Below are 13,914 nucleotides of genomic sequence, written 5' to 3' on the forward strand. Positions count from 1 at the left end.
CTACATGATGGAGCATGTGAAGCCACAGCACTCTTTCAGCAGGGTGAGGCCTGTCTTGGTGAAGGGAGAAGAGGTCTGTTGAGCCCTGGATGGCACCCGTTTGGTTGGTACACCTGGAGCACAGAGAAATCACACTTAGAGGAGCAGAGGAAATATTCTTCAAACTACAATTACTGCCTTGCGGTTCTATGCCTCCGCCACTCAGACTAGTTTCAGGTTACATCACTGTTTATCCAGAGTCATTTAAAATAAACATTTGTGCGAAATTTTGTCATAATTTCTTCTGTTACGTCTTGAGTAATGGTGTAAAAGTGTTTTCTGAGGTCACTGTGACCTTGACCTTCGACCTTCGACCTTGAGTCCAAGTGAATGTTTGTACCAAATTTAAAGAAGTTCCTTCATGGCATTACAGAGATATTGCGTTCATAAGGCCAAAACCATGTTTGGTGATGTCACCATGACCTTGATCTTTGAAGTTTGACTTTTAGCCACCAAATTCTAATGAGTTTGTCCTTGAGTCTAGATGAACGTTTTTACCAAATTTGACGAAATTCCCTCAAGGTGTTACAGAGATATCACGTTCACAAGGCCAAAACTGCATTTTGTGAGGTCACTGACCTTGACCTTTGAACTTTGACCACCAAAAATCTGTCAATTCATCTTTGAGTCCAAGTGAATGTTTGTGCCAAATTTGAAGAAGCTCCTTCAAGTCGTTACTGAGATATCGTAGTCAAGAGGCGGGTGAGGTTGTGTGAGGTCACCACGCCCGGGAGCTTTGAACTTTGACCACCAAAAATCTGTCAATTCATCTTTGAGTCCAAGTGAATGTTTGGGCCAAATTTGAAGAAGCTCCTTCAAGTCGTTACTGAGATATCGTAGTCAAGAGGCGGGTGAGGTTGTGTGAGGTCACCACGCCCGTGACCTTTGACCTTTGACCCCCTCGAATCAGTACATCCTGGAACAATAGTGAATGTTTGTGCCAAATCTAAAGAAGTTCCCTTGAGGCATTTCTGAGATATCGTGTCCACGAGAATGGGACAGACGGACGGACAGATGTACGGACTGACATGGAATTGATGTAGTCTATTGTATTAAGTGTTTGGCAAGAGACAATTTATGTTTCTGATTCTGATGGTCTCTCTCTCTTCCTCTCTCTCTCTCCCTCTCTCTCTCTCCCTCTCTTTCTCTCTCTCTCTCTCTCTCTCTCTTTCTATCTCTCAAACAGACACTGAGCTGCAATTCTCTCTGCCAATGCATAAAACAGCTCAGATGATGAATGGCTTCTCTTAGAAAGGCACAAGCATCTTTTTTTTCTGAAGCACAGTCTCTATACTCGAATTTCTGTTTTATGATGAATCAGTCAGTGGATGTATATGGTTCATCTGTCAAAGCCCTCAGGAGAAAAACACCTTGAACAAGAAAAACATTTCTCTTTCTAAATCTTGTCAATATTTTGATGCAGCACAAAGTTGCAACTCTCTTCAATACCTGTCTTCTTCATATTTCTTGGGAATTTCGACTTGAGGAAATCTGCCATTTCTTTATCCTCTTCTTTCTCCCTGTAAAAATACAAAACAAAATACTTATATATGATGCATGAAAATACATGAATACATAAGCACTTTGATTACAGATCAAAGTCTTCACAAATGAAGAGCTGGCAGAAATACAGCCAAATGAGAGTCCGTTATGATACAAATCTAAAAGTCAAAAATGATCTCTCGTTCACACTCTCTGGGCTTGCCCTCTGCTCCACAAATACTGGCTGAACAATTCCCATTGTGTCTGGGGTATTTAAATCCCCACTGCCTCTCTTCTCAGACACCTACTAGATAAGAGATCTCATGCAGTTTGAAAAGATTAGATCTACTCTGAGAGGTTGTACTGATACATTCAATAAATCTGGCAGCCATGTTTTGTCTAATAGTAATAGTATTACTGTGATTAGTGCAGGGCTATACATGTGAACACAAGATATGTCACAGATAAGCTGTATATTGATATTTAATACACTATGTTGTGTTACAGAAACAAATGCTTATTGTAACAGTATCTGCTGTGTTTTGAAATTAAAAACAGCATGAAAACTGCAGAGAGAAATATGTCAAGTCTGGGTAAAAAAAAAAAGAAATAAAAGAGAGAGAGAGAGAGAGAGATCTCTATATATTAATCAACATGGATAACATGGCCTTGAGCGCTGTCACATCCTCTTCTCCCACCGATCCATTACCCCACTGTTGCTCTCCTGCTTCCTGCATCTCACCTTCCCAGCAGCCCCTCAGCACTTTCACAGCATGCTGGCAGCTGCCAACACAAAGTGTTGTTCACACAAGCTAACAATGTTTGCTACTGTCTGAGAATTGGACTGGAGAGAAAATGAAAAGAAAAAACAAAACAAAAAAACATGCCACAGAAACCACATCTGGTTGTCCGCCGTCAGCTTACATTACAAGTGAGTGACAAGAGGCCTAAGTTAAAGAACCTGTGAGGATGTGTGGTTCTTTTTCAAGTACATCTCAAAATTGAGAGAGCGGCTGCATCCACTGCTAGAGTCCTCCATAATACAGGTTCAACCTACAGTAAGCCCATGTTAAATTAAAGGAGAGGAAAGGAAATGTAATGTGCAAGACAATCTACTTTAACTGTTTCCTATATAGCTGTGCTGTGAGAAATGTGGTGAGGGAGTGTCAGAATGGATCCGTTGTGGCAGGAAAGTTTGGACAGGATGTAGATATCTTCTCTTCATCTCCATCATGAGAAAAAAACACAGCCAGCAGCAACACTTTTCGAGGCTTGATGCACCTCAAAAATGCAAACAGTTTTTTATTTCTTTTTTTAACCTATGGCAGCTCCTCTTGCAGTGCTCACTGACGCACACTGACACATCTTTAATTGAAATGGCTCTCTGATGTGCGCTCTGCGTTTCACTCCCTCTCAGTGCGGTGCCTTTGGAAACGTTCCAGTGTTTTTAATGGAGTGCAGTGGGGCGGCTTTGTGGAAATATGCATATGCATGATACTGAACTGAGATACAACTTTGCCAGCATCAGTGACTACACAAGTGATGTCCCAAGCTGATCCTGATCAGTCATTATGGTGATCATTATGTTAATGAAGGATTTGATCTGATTTGCAGTAGATGAACTTCAGTGTTTGTACGATTGGGCAAAGAATTCTCTGAGACTGCATGGGTACTGCTTGTCCTCTGTATCGGGTGGCTTTGTATGAGCAATAGGATTGCATTTTTTTTCTCTCATTTTTAATTATTCAATCACAACCTATAGTGACACATGACCGATGGACTCCTAGCAAGCTGTAATAAAAAAACCATAGAAGCAGAGGCATACCTGAGTCGTTCAAACTCCACATCGTCTACCAGGAAGTCTCTTGTCTCAACCAGCTTGTGGATCTGCTGCAGAAGTTCCTCTTCCTTCTGCCGGTCCTCGTTGGACTTGTCATTATCTGCAGCACAAAGGCAGAAGACATCTGACTATGTAGTATTTGTCCTAGATAAAAACCCTAATTTCCCATTTCATTGCTGCTTATTACTGCTGCTGATTACTGCTTTGGTCAACCAACAACAACCACCAATATCAAGAGAAGACAGGTGTTAACTCTTACCTGGTATGGACACTAATTTGTGCAGCTCCTTCTTCAGACGAGTGATCTCCTTGCACAGCTGAATGTCATCCATCCTGCATGGACATGATTTTAGGAAAACAACACACACACAATCACTAATGTAAGTAGTACACATGCTGCATATCACTCAGTTTCAACTTTAAAGGGCGGCGAGGAGTGAAATCTTGACTCTACTGAATGGGAAAATGAAATTCAACCAGAAAAAGCTTGATATTGATCTTGTATTTCACACAGGAGAAATCCCTGTGGCGTACTCAGAGCCAGATAGCTTTCACTCTGTGTGCATCATGCGCTTTCTCTCTCAATGGCCCTCCAAATCAGGGGATCATTACTGACACTGGGGTGGGGAGGAGGACCCTCAGTGCCTTCCTTCGCCTAAAGGAGTGAGAGGGCCTCACATGACCCAGCTTCACAGCAACTGAACCTTTTTTTTTGTGGACAGATGCGGCACACACAGCACAGGGTCAGACTCACTCACACACAGTACACACATTCATCAATGTCAGCAGAGTGAGAGCCTCGCCACCGTGCCTCGTCTACCTGTCATGTAAGACGCTCTCCACAGACGTGTAGGTGGAGAAATGGCCATGAGGTCTGGAATACAAATGACACACTTTATTTAACTTAACAGAAGAAAACACAACTAGGGATTTGTTTGCTTGTGGACCACAGAGAGAAAAAAAAGAAGGTGCTTCAAATCGTGACTCTCTATCTCTGTCTTCTTCCCTTCCTCCACCTTCTCCTCCATTCCCTCATTCTCCCACTTTATCTGCTTGACTCTTGCTTGCTACTCAATACACGTCACTCCTCCCATTCCCTCTGCCATCTGAGCAGTGTTACTGCCTATCTTTCAGGGGAGTAGATGAATAAATATCCATGCATTAGCCTGCTTAGCCGAAGCAAAGGTAAAGCCATTGAAATTTTAATGGGGGCCAGCTTGGGCTGTGATGAAAAGAAATGTGGGGAGAGAATAGAGGGCAGTGCTGCTAGGAGATGTGTGCCAGATACCAAGGTGCAACCTGGTATGAAAAGATGGTTTAAATGATTTGAACTGCTCTCTGTAAGGAAAGCCTGAAGTTCTCCTAGTTCTCCTGTGAGGCTGCAGCTTCTGTTCTATGGATTGTTCTGGCTTGACAAAGTATCAGTGTATCACTGTTTTGACTGATAAATTAACTGAATCGGTCAAATATTGAGGTTTTTCACAGTAGCATTTCTTAAGGTTAAGATTATGGTTAAGGTATAAAAACAAACCAGGTCTGGGACAGGAACAAACCCCAGTCCCTGCTTGGAAGTCAGACACGTATACCCTCACTCACCACCCTGACCGCCACACCCATGCTTTCCACCTTTCCACCTTGCCACATATTGGCACAGTATTTCCTGGCACTGAACTTTGGCAGTGGATGTAAATCATGAGATGCAGGAAGAATACTGATGATGATAATAATGATAATGAGTGATACAAATGAGGTAGAGTAAAATGAAATGGAACATTCTAAAACGATTCAAATAATCAATAAAAAAAGAAATCAGAAGAATGACTTAGTAAAATTGTAGGTTTTAAAAAGTTAAAAGTAAATTCAGACTCCAAGCCGTTTAAAAACATAGCAATACAAATGTGACTTTAAAAAAGATTTAAAAGAGGATAGGGAGCTTGCCAGTCTAATCTCCTCAGGGACGTTATTCCAAAGAGAAGGGGCCCAAACAGAGAAGGCCCAGTCGCCCTTGGTCTTTAGCTAAGATTGTGGAATGGCTAGCAGAGCTTTGGCTGAGGACCTCAGGTTGCGACTGGGCACGTATTGGGGTCAGAAGATCTGAGATGTACTTAAATGCAAGTCCTGTCTAAAAAGGATCACAGTGGTCCAAACGAGAGGAAATGAAAGCATGTATGAATGACATATGAAGTTTCTCGACTTCTACTGGATAAAACTGTACTGATCTTGTAGAGTCTCCTGAGCTGCAGAAAACTAGACTGGACAACTGTGTTGACATGTTTGTTCAAGCTGAGGTGGATATCAAAGGTGACACCAAGATTTTTACAGCTATCTGCTACATTTTGAGACAGAGCCCAGGTGCTTTGAGATATAAGCATTACCTGACTCTTTACATTGTTTAGCTTCAGGAAGTTCTGAGCAATCCGGTATTTGAAGTCAAGGATACATTCACTGAGTATATTCATTAGTTAAGTTTCATTAGGGTTAAATGAGAGGTAGAGTTGAGTGTTGTCTACATAGGAATGAAATCTCACATATAAAACCTTGGACAGAAAGGGCAGTTTGTAAATTTATTTTAAAATTATCATGGGAGTTTGGGTCCAAAGAGAGATCCATATACAGTACTCCCTTCAAAAATCTCACAGGCAGGATGTCATGAACACACGGTGTGGACTTTATTTTATTAAACACCTCTGTGAGAGTGTCCACAAATATTGTATCATTCTGAAGCTGGAGCCTCTGTTGACAAAAAAAGTTAAAAATTCTTGACATTTCTCAGGGGAGGAGTCCATATTAACATTTAGAGAAGCCTCTGTGGCATGGTTAACACATTAAACAAAGTCCTGGTTGTGTCTGTCCTTTTTGATAAGGCCCAAAAAAAATCTTGCTCTGGCATTTCTAATCTCTTTACTAAAAGTGCATTTTCAGTTTAGAGGCTTTCCACTTCTGCTCTGCCCTGCAACAGTCCCTCTTCAGGGCATGTGTGCGGTAAGTTAGCCATGGCAGGGAAACTTTAGAGGATTTTTTTCTACTTAAAAGCAATTTGGTCCAAGATTTGGGTGCAAGTACTATTACATTTTTTAAGACTGTGTCAGAGTCTTGACTTAAGCCTACGTCAACTAAGGAAGACAGGAAAGCATCTGTGAATGTGGCTGCAGAGGAAGTATTTAAAACTGCAAGAGCATACAGGGTTAGGTTTGTTATTAGTCAGATTATTTTGGACCACAGAACATTAGGCATTTGATGTCGGAGACACTAACATCCTTGCATAATAGTGTCTGTTGAAATACCATGTGAGAAGGATCATGAGTGTGGCCCTAAAGATTCAACAATGTTTAGGGGGACAGAGTCGCAAGACAGATTTCTCATATAAAAAAGTGAATTTTGTTAGCGATGATAAAATCCTGGCAAATAAAAGAGTTGTAGGAGAGGGACCTTACAATAAGCAGACCAACGTTAACAGAGTGAGATTATGAATAGTATTATGATAATACAGTATTATTATATTACTATTTGGATTTCTGAAATTCTTCTTTCTATGTGGCCTTGTCTTATATTGGGTCTCTGGCTAATAATTGGAATTATGGGCCATTGAGGGCACCTAGACAAAAGCAGAAGCTAGTGCGTCTGTGTCTGGTTAAGATGATGGCAGCGCGGGGAGGGAGTACATTATGGCCATTGTATATTATATAAAGACTACATTACATAACAACGTGGTCTTTTCTCTTGATGTTTTTTTTCCCCACAGGCAGTAAATATCTGATAATAGCAGAGCTCCAGCTTTCATCTATTCATTAATGATATTTTCTGATGTGCTGTGAGCAGGCCATAGCACATTTTCAAAATACATGATCTTAAACTTGAATTTTTAAACTTAATCAAAATCATACCAGCATTGAACATAATATTGTATTCACTTATCTACTATAAAGGGATCTGTGTTGCTATTACTTAATGTGTTGTTTCTTTTTCAAACCTCATTTCAGCTAATACACTAAAGACACCAAGTGAAAGCAATGTTGTTGTTGTTAAGTCACTCACATGTATCTGAGCTCTGACTCCCTCCTGACCAGGACATCTCTGATCCTCTCAATCTTAAAGAGCTCCCCCTCAATGTCATCCACAGTGATGGTAGAGTCCGCCATGGACACCACGTCGTCTTCTGAGGGAGAGAGAGAAAGGGAGAGAGGGGTCAATGTTATAAAAGAAAAGATGTCTGACACACACACAATAGAAACATTCAAGTGCATTTAGACTCTTTTCTTTATTATTATTAGTTTGCACTTCTTCAACATACTGGAAAATACAATACAGGTATACATGCAGACACATACACACTCAGGAGCTTTTAAAAATGATCTACTCTGACACTGCAGAACAATAACTGCATATGAATCTGAATTTTAAACTGTACAAACAGCTGCAGCAGATGTGGTTTGAAATTGCTGCTTGATGAGGAGCAGAGCAGACCGTCACAGCCAAATTACCATGTGTCAGGATTTGGCACGACTCAAATGGCTGCTCTCTCTCTCTCTCTCTCTCTCTCTCTCTCTCTCTCTCTCTCTTCTCTCTTCATCTATTCACATCTCGACGCCTCCTCGCCCTTCCTCCTCCTCTCTACTCTAGCATCTCGGCCTCTTTCCACCCTCTGCCGCCCCTCCTCCCTCTCCCTGCCTCTCTCAAGTCCATCATCACCGACGTCTTCCTCTCTCTCTCACTCACACACACACACACACACACACAAATGGATTAATTACCGACACCCAGGTTGGTGGGTCAGCCCAGGAAATAAGCCTCTCTCGAGTATGTCTGTGAGCCACACTGCAGTCCTGTCTGCCAGCACTGTTCACTCATTTAGTGTCAATCTTTCAGCAAAATGTAAAGCCCTGGTGTAATCACCGTCAAGAACGCACAGAATTAGATCTCAAAGTCTCTCCCAACTAGGGCAGAAACAATTTGCCAAATACTTAATTAATCAACTGACAGATAATTACTTGAAAACAATTTTAATCATAGCTTTAATTGTTAACGTGTCATATAAAGGTAAGTTGAATTTCTTTAGTTTTGGTCAGTTGTTTGGACAAAACAGACATTCCAAGACATCACCTCTGGGTTAGTTGTGGGGAAGTTACAGACTAAGCAACTGATTGATAGAGTAAAAAATTAATTGACAAACTATAATAAGTAAACAAATATAATAAGTAATTGTTAGTTGCAGCCCAGCTCCCAAAACACATTTTTAGTCTTAGTAATCAATGTAATCAAGAGGCAGGTTAATTTGCGCTGTCCCTAATTACTTAAATAGTGATTTTATATTCAGCATTGCAGGTTGCAGTATGACTGTGGTACAACATTAAATTAAGACTTCACAAAAATGAATTTTATCACAACCAAAAAAAAAAAACCTTTCAGAATGCTGTTATTCTTTCTAAGGCAAAGAGTCACATTTGACTGATCACTGAGTAAAATCAAAGTACATCACAGGCTTTTGTCATAATAATTGTTATTTTCAGTGAGTGTATTTTTATGATTTATGCACAGCATGCAATATATGATAAGGATTAGAATATATGTACTGCAGCTAATACTTTGTCTCAGGAGTAATCAAAAGACATAAAATACAAGTACCATGCCATCAAATAATTTCAGCATACAGTACCACATGTTCATAGAAACAACAGAATGGGCTCTTTCTTCTTCTGCAGAATAATTAGATGGTAGTAAGTAATCCCTGTAGGAATATTCTCTTTCACACACAGCAGCTCTGCTTTCAAGCAATTAAATAATCACATCCTGCACAGAGGGAGCCTCGGTGGCTTGGTGAACAGTAACATTAATGATGCTGTGTTTAAATCCGTTTCTTTACGCATGTTGCTCAACACACCGCTCCTTGTGCTTCTCCTGTTAACTGCATCCTTTCAAATAAAGCAGACATTTCTTGAAAAAAAATCCTCAATCTACAATAAAGCAAATTATGTAAAATGATACCATGTTTGCTGGATTTATCTCAGCCACTATTTACAACCATGTGAGGGCTTGCTCCAAACAACTCTGTAATACTTTTTAATGAATCCGTCCCAAGGTCCCTGGAACCATTTGTGTGATGAAAGGACATCAAGGCATTTCACACACTGTAACTGCTCAAACTGTGAGAAGCAGAAACAGCTTGCACTAGAATCTAATAAACCAGCAAGCGGATGAATCAAATATTCACCTGCAACCACCTTCGAAAAAATGCAGTTTTTTTAGACATGCACATCAAAATACATACATTAGATTATTTACCCTGAGATCCAAATATGTCCTCAGTCACGATTTTACAATTGAAGATAATCACATCTGCCTACTCTTCAATTGTTCCATTTAGCACTGTAGTCCTGGATAACTGTCACTTCCCTGCAGAGTGCTGCACCACATGGGGGCTGAGACAGACATAACCAGGGAGGTACCAGTACCAACACTGACAGACAGTCCCTGGCTCCTCCTGTGGCCCTTAAACCCTCTTTATATATACACACCATTACTTAGTAGAGCTCTAGTATGTAATTTCTCAATGCGAGTCACATTTAGCCGTGGGGAGGGTAGAGCTGACTGGGTTCAAAGCACAGTGAAGACATGTCCTCTGCACCAGCTTGAACAAAGGCAGAATAGAAGAGAAGCCAGACTTGGCTTGTATGACTTCAGGGTAGGAGTAAAAGTACTGTGGGAAGCATCAACCATGCTTGGTGATAATTGCCTGTTTACATAGACTGGCATTAAGGCTTTGTTTGGGGGCTTGCACCTATAGTCTGCTTTGTGTGACAGACATAAAAGGATGCTGACGTACAGACAGACATCTTCACATAAACACTCGGTACTCTGTCGCTATGACAAATCTGGCTGACGTCAGTGTAGCATCAAGACAACCTTGACACCTTAGAGGAGAAAGCAATAAGTGAACTGTTGCAGTGAGTATTAAACTGTTAATAGGATTATCATATGTTACCAATGTTAATGAAAGAGTACAATTACAATACAATGCACAGTAAAGTTGCAGATAAACCTGATTTCTAAGACCATTAAGTTAAAATATTGTTTCTTGTTCAAAAAAGTGGAGACTGAATTTTGAATGGTTGTATCTGTGGCTTCTTCCTAATTGTACATCTCTGGAAATATGCTCATTCACTTTATTGCTGAGAGTAAAATGAGAAGATTAAAATGTCTCATGTACCCTAAGTATGGAGCTACAGCCAGGAGGCAATTAGCTTGGCTTAGCATAAGCACTGAAAGCAGGGGGGAAACAGCTAGCCTGGCTCTGTCCACTGTGCAAAACCAACACATCGAAAGCTCACTAGTTAAGACATTGTATCTCATTTGTTGAATCCATACACAAGAAAAAGTTAAAATATCGAGTTTCTTGGCAAACACCAAGCTCGGAGTCTGGTTGTCAGCCGGGTTGCAAGGCAACCAGCGGAAACACTGCACAGAAGCACGTAAGTCCCCCAAGAAAAATCTCTCTTTTTACATTTTTGTTTTCGTTCAAATCAAGAAAACAAGATACGTGTGAATCGTGAGCTTTATAGATGTCAGTTGATGTAATTTTTTTTTTTAAATATTTGGACAGAGCCACACTAGCTGTTTCCCCCTGCTTTCAGTCTTCACGCTTAACTAGGTGAACTACAACCCTGCTCCAGCATCATATTAATGCACAGACCTGGGGGTGGCATCAATCTTCTCATGATTCATGTTGAGAAAGTGATAAAAGCATTTTATCCCAGCATGTCAGTCATTTATTCAACATGCTGTTGGCTGACAGTCATAGAAGGTCAACTGGCAAAACCATTTACACCTTCAGTGTGAAAAATAAATAACCTCAGCTCAGATAAAGCAACCATATAAAATAGCGACTTTTTGTTTCCAACATAAAAAGCAAATAAAAATACATAACAAAACAACTCACCAGATGCAGCGAATTTAATCTCCATCAAATTGTTTTATTTGCCTATACCTTGCCTTATACCTAACTAACTTTGAAGGTGAATTTAGTTGCCTAAACCATAAGCAAATAGTGTTACTTGATGAACAAGTTTTACACAGCAGACACTCAAACACAGGTGTGACCCATAACTGTTAATTGCTGCCTCATGTTGCAATAATTGTTAATTAGTTCCACCTGTGCTTTTCCGCTATAATAAGACAAGTAAATCTCTGCTGTGAAAAAGGTCTGTGGGATTCTTACAGAGATAGAGCAAAGTGTCTGATTCATGCTATAGTCACAGAGGCTTTATTTAATTGGCATAATGCATGTCCAAAACAAAATATATGAATCAGAATTGATGCCGATTTACAATAAGAAAAAAGGAATAAATAGTGACACCAGGGTAAGCTAGTGCAGAAGTGTGTACACATATCAAGTATATGTACAGGTTGCTGTCTTTGGTGGCAGATTGCATTGCGTGTGTGTGTGTGTTTGTGTGTGTGTTGGTTTGTATCATTATCTTTGTGAGGACTAAATCGGTTTTGTATTGTTGTGAGGACATTTTTGCATTATGAGGACATATTGTGCACAACTTCAAATGACTGTTTGAAGGTTAAGACTTTGGTATAAAGGTTAAGGTTAGAATTAGGGTTAGGTTAGGGTCAGGGAAAAGGAAGTATATAGTCCTCACGAGTACAGCAAGACAAACGTGTGTATCTGAGTTTGAGAAAGCGACAACGAAAGAAAGCTACTCCTCCACTCTCTGTCTTCTTATCTTGAAATGCACACTGTATTTACACTGCATACTCATTACATTACAGATGTAAAGTCATTTGTGATCGTTCATGAGCGGTAACACCTCATTTATACAAGAGATGAAATGTTGTGCCTTAAAAACTGGATCTGCTGCTGACACATCATCACATCTCAGCCATTACCGGCAGGCACACACACACACACACACACACACACCACACACACACACACACACACACACACACACACACACACATTATTGTTCATACATTCACCACATGTATCCCTGCCAAAAACATAGGCAAGCTTCACTGACTGTGAATTCCCATGCAGTGGACTTAAACTGGGAGCTGGGTTCAGATGTGTTATTTTCAAGAAAACTTACAACATGATGTCATAAGTGTTGTTTAGTGTATTCTAACATTGTTAGAGACAACATGTTCTGCTGCAGAGGCTCTCTAGGACAGGTTATTCTGCCACTGAGCAGTTATGACTCATCACTACACCTCTCTGAAATGTTCCCTCCTTTACACTTCCTCCCCATTCTCACTCTCTCACAGTTAACATTTTTCATCTCTTTCTCCCCCCACTCATTTCACCTCACATTTCTCATATCCTGCCCCTCTTTTTATATAAGCCCCTGAAGATGTGAATTACATCATGAGCTCAATTTACAGTCTTTGCTTCAGCTCCAAGTATCTTTTTACACTGGCACAATATGCTTTATGCCTAATGAGGTAGAACAGCATACTGACAGACAGATCAGCCAGGTTAGAGACCAAGAGGCAGAAGTAAGGAGGGATGAGGAGAATGAGTGGACCAGGGGTGGGAAGGAAAAGAGGAAGGAGTGAAATCATGCAGTGTAGAGGAAAAAAACAGATATAGGGCTTAACAGAGGCACTGCACAGCTTTGGAAACTTCCCACCTGACTGGTCACATCAGTGCACGTCATAGATTGTTTTTTATTTACTCCGTTATCATATAGGAAAGCAATCATCATCACTAATGTAGAGGAACACAGCTAAAACAAAAATCAATTAGCAACTATATTGATAACAAATTAATTGTTTATGTCATTTTTTCAGCAAAAAAGTCAACCATTCTCCACTTACAGCTTCTTGCTTTTCTCTGGTTTATATCTTTGGAAAATGAGACATCACAATGGGCTTGCAGGGATTGTGATGGGCATTTTTCTGTATTTTCTGACATTATATAGACCAAACAATGAATCAAGAAAATAATGTGTTATCGATAATGAAAACAATTGTTAGTTGTGGACTTATGAGGAACATTATTATAACACTCATGCTGAGATGCAGTGTCCCACATGGCTCATTTTTCATTATTTGATGGGCTTGTTATGGACCCTCACTTTACTCTTGAACACTCTTACACAAGACACACACACACACACACACACACACACACACCCTAGAAGAACAGACACCTGTGGATTCTTGACATTTAAGAGCTACTAACCTGTACTGCAACTAGAAAAATACATTGATTGGTTCCATTAGGTTCTATTAATTATAAGGAAAACTAGTAGAAAAGATCTATTATAAGAACTATAGTAATCCTTAATATAGTAACATTTCTGATATTAATGTGAACTTTAGGCACAGTGACATTAGGAACATTTACTGCAGATTCCAAATACATACAGAAAGGTGACTTTAAAGTCAGTCAATGGATCAACAAGTAATAATAGTGCAGTGTTTGTTGGTTTAGATAACCTGGTTTGTTGGTGTCTCTGCTCCATTCAGTGTGCTCCAGTGAACCGTACTGATGAGAAGATCCTCGCTTCTTCTCCATTGGTCCAGCAGCACAAGCAGCTCTTCTCTTC

At 40.2% G+C, this 13,914-nt stretch overlaps 1 protein-coding gene across 1 annotated transcript; it reads right to left on the reverse strand.

Moving 5' to 3' along the window:
- Positions 1–13,908, reverse strand: LOC111236350 (uncharacterized protein C16orf45-like). Its single transcript, XM_022765055.1, has 6 exons — positions 13,805–13,908; positions 7,397–7,517; positions 3,621–3,694; positions 3,347–3,461; positions 1,489–1,559; positions 1–113 (listed from the first exon to the last, which is right to left on the reverse strand). The coding sequence occupies exons 1-6, from the start codon at positions 13,881–13,883 to the stop codon at positions 1–3; spliced, it is 573 nt and encodes a 190-aa protein (XP_022620776.1). The 5' UTR covers positions 13,884–13,908.
- Between the last annotated feature and the right edge of the window lie 6 nt (positions 13,909–13,914).

Source organism: Seriola dumerili, unplaced genomic scaffold (assembly GCF_002260705.1).
Source record: "Seriola dumerili isolate Sdu_G_001 unplaced genomic scaffold, Sdu_1.0 BDQW01000621.1, whole genome shotgun sequence".
Classification (NCBI taxonomy): domain Eukaryota; kingdom Metazoa; phylum Chordata; class Actinopteri; order Carangiformes; family Carangidae; genus Seriola; species Seriola dumerili.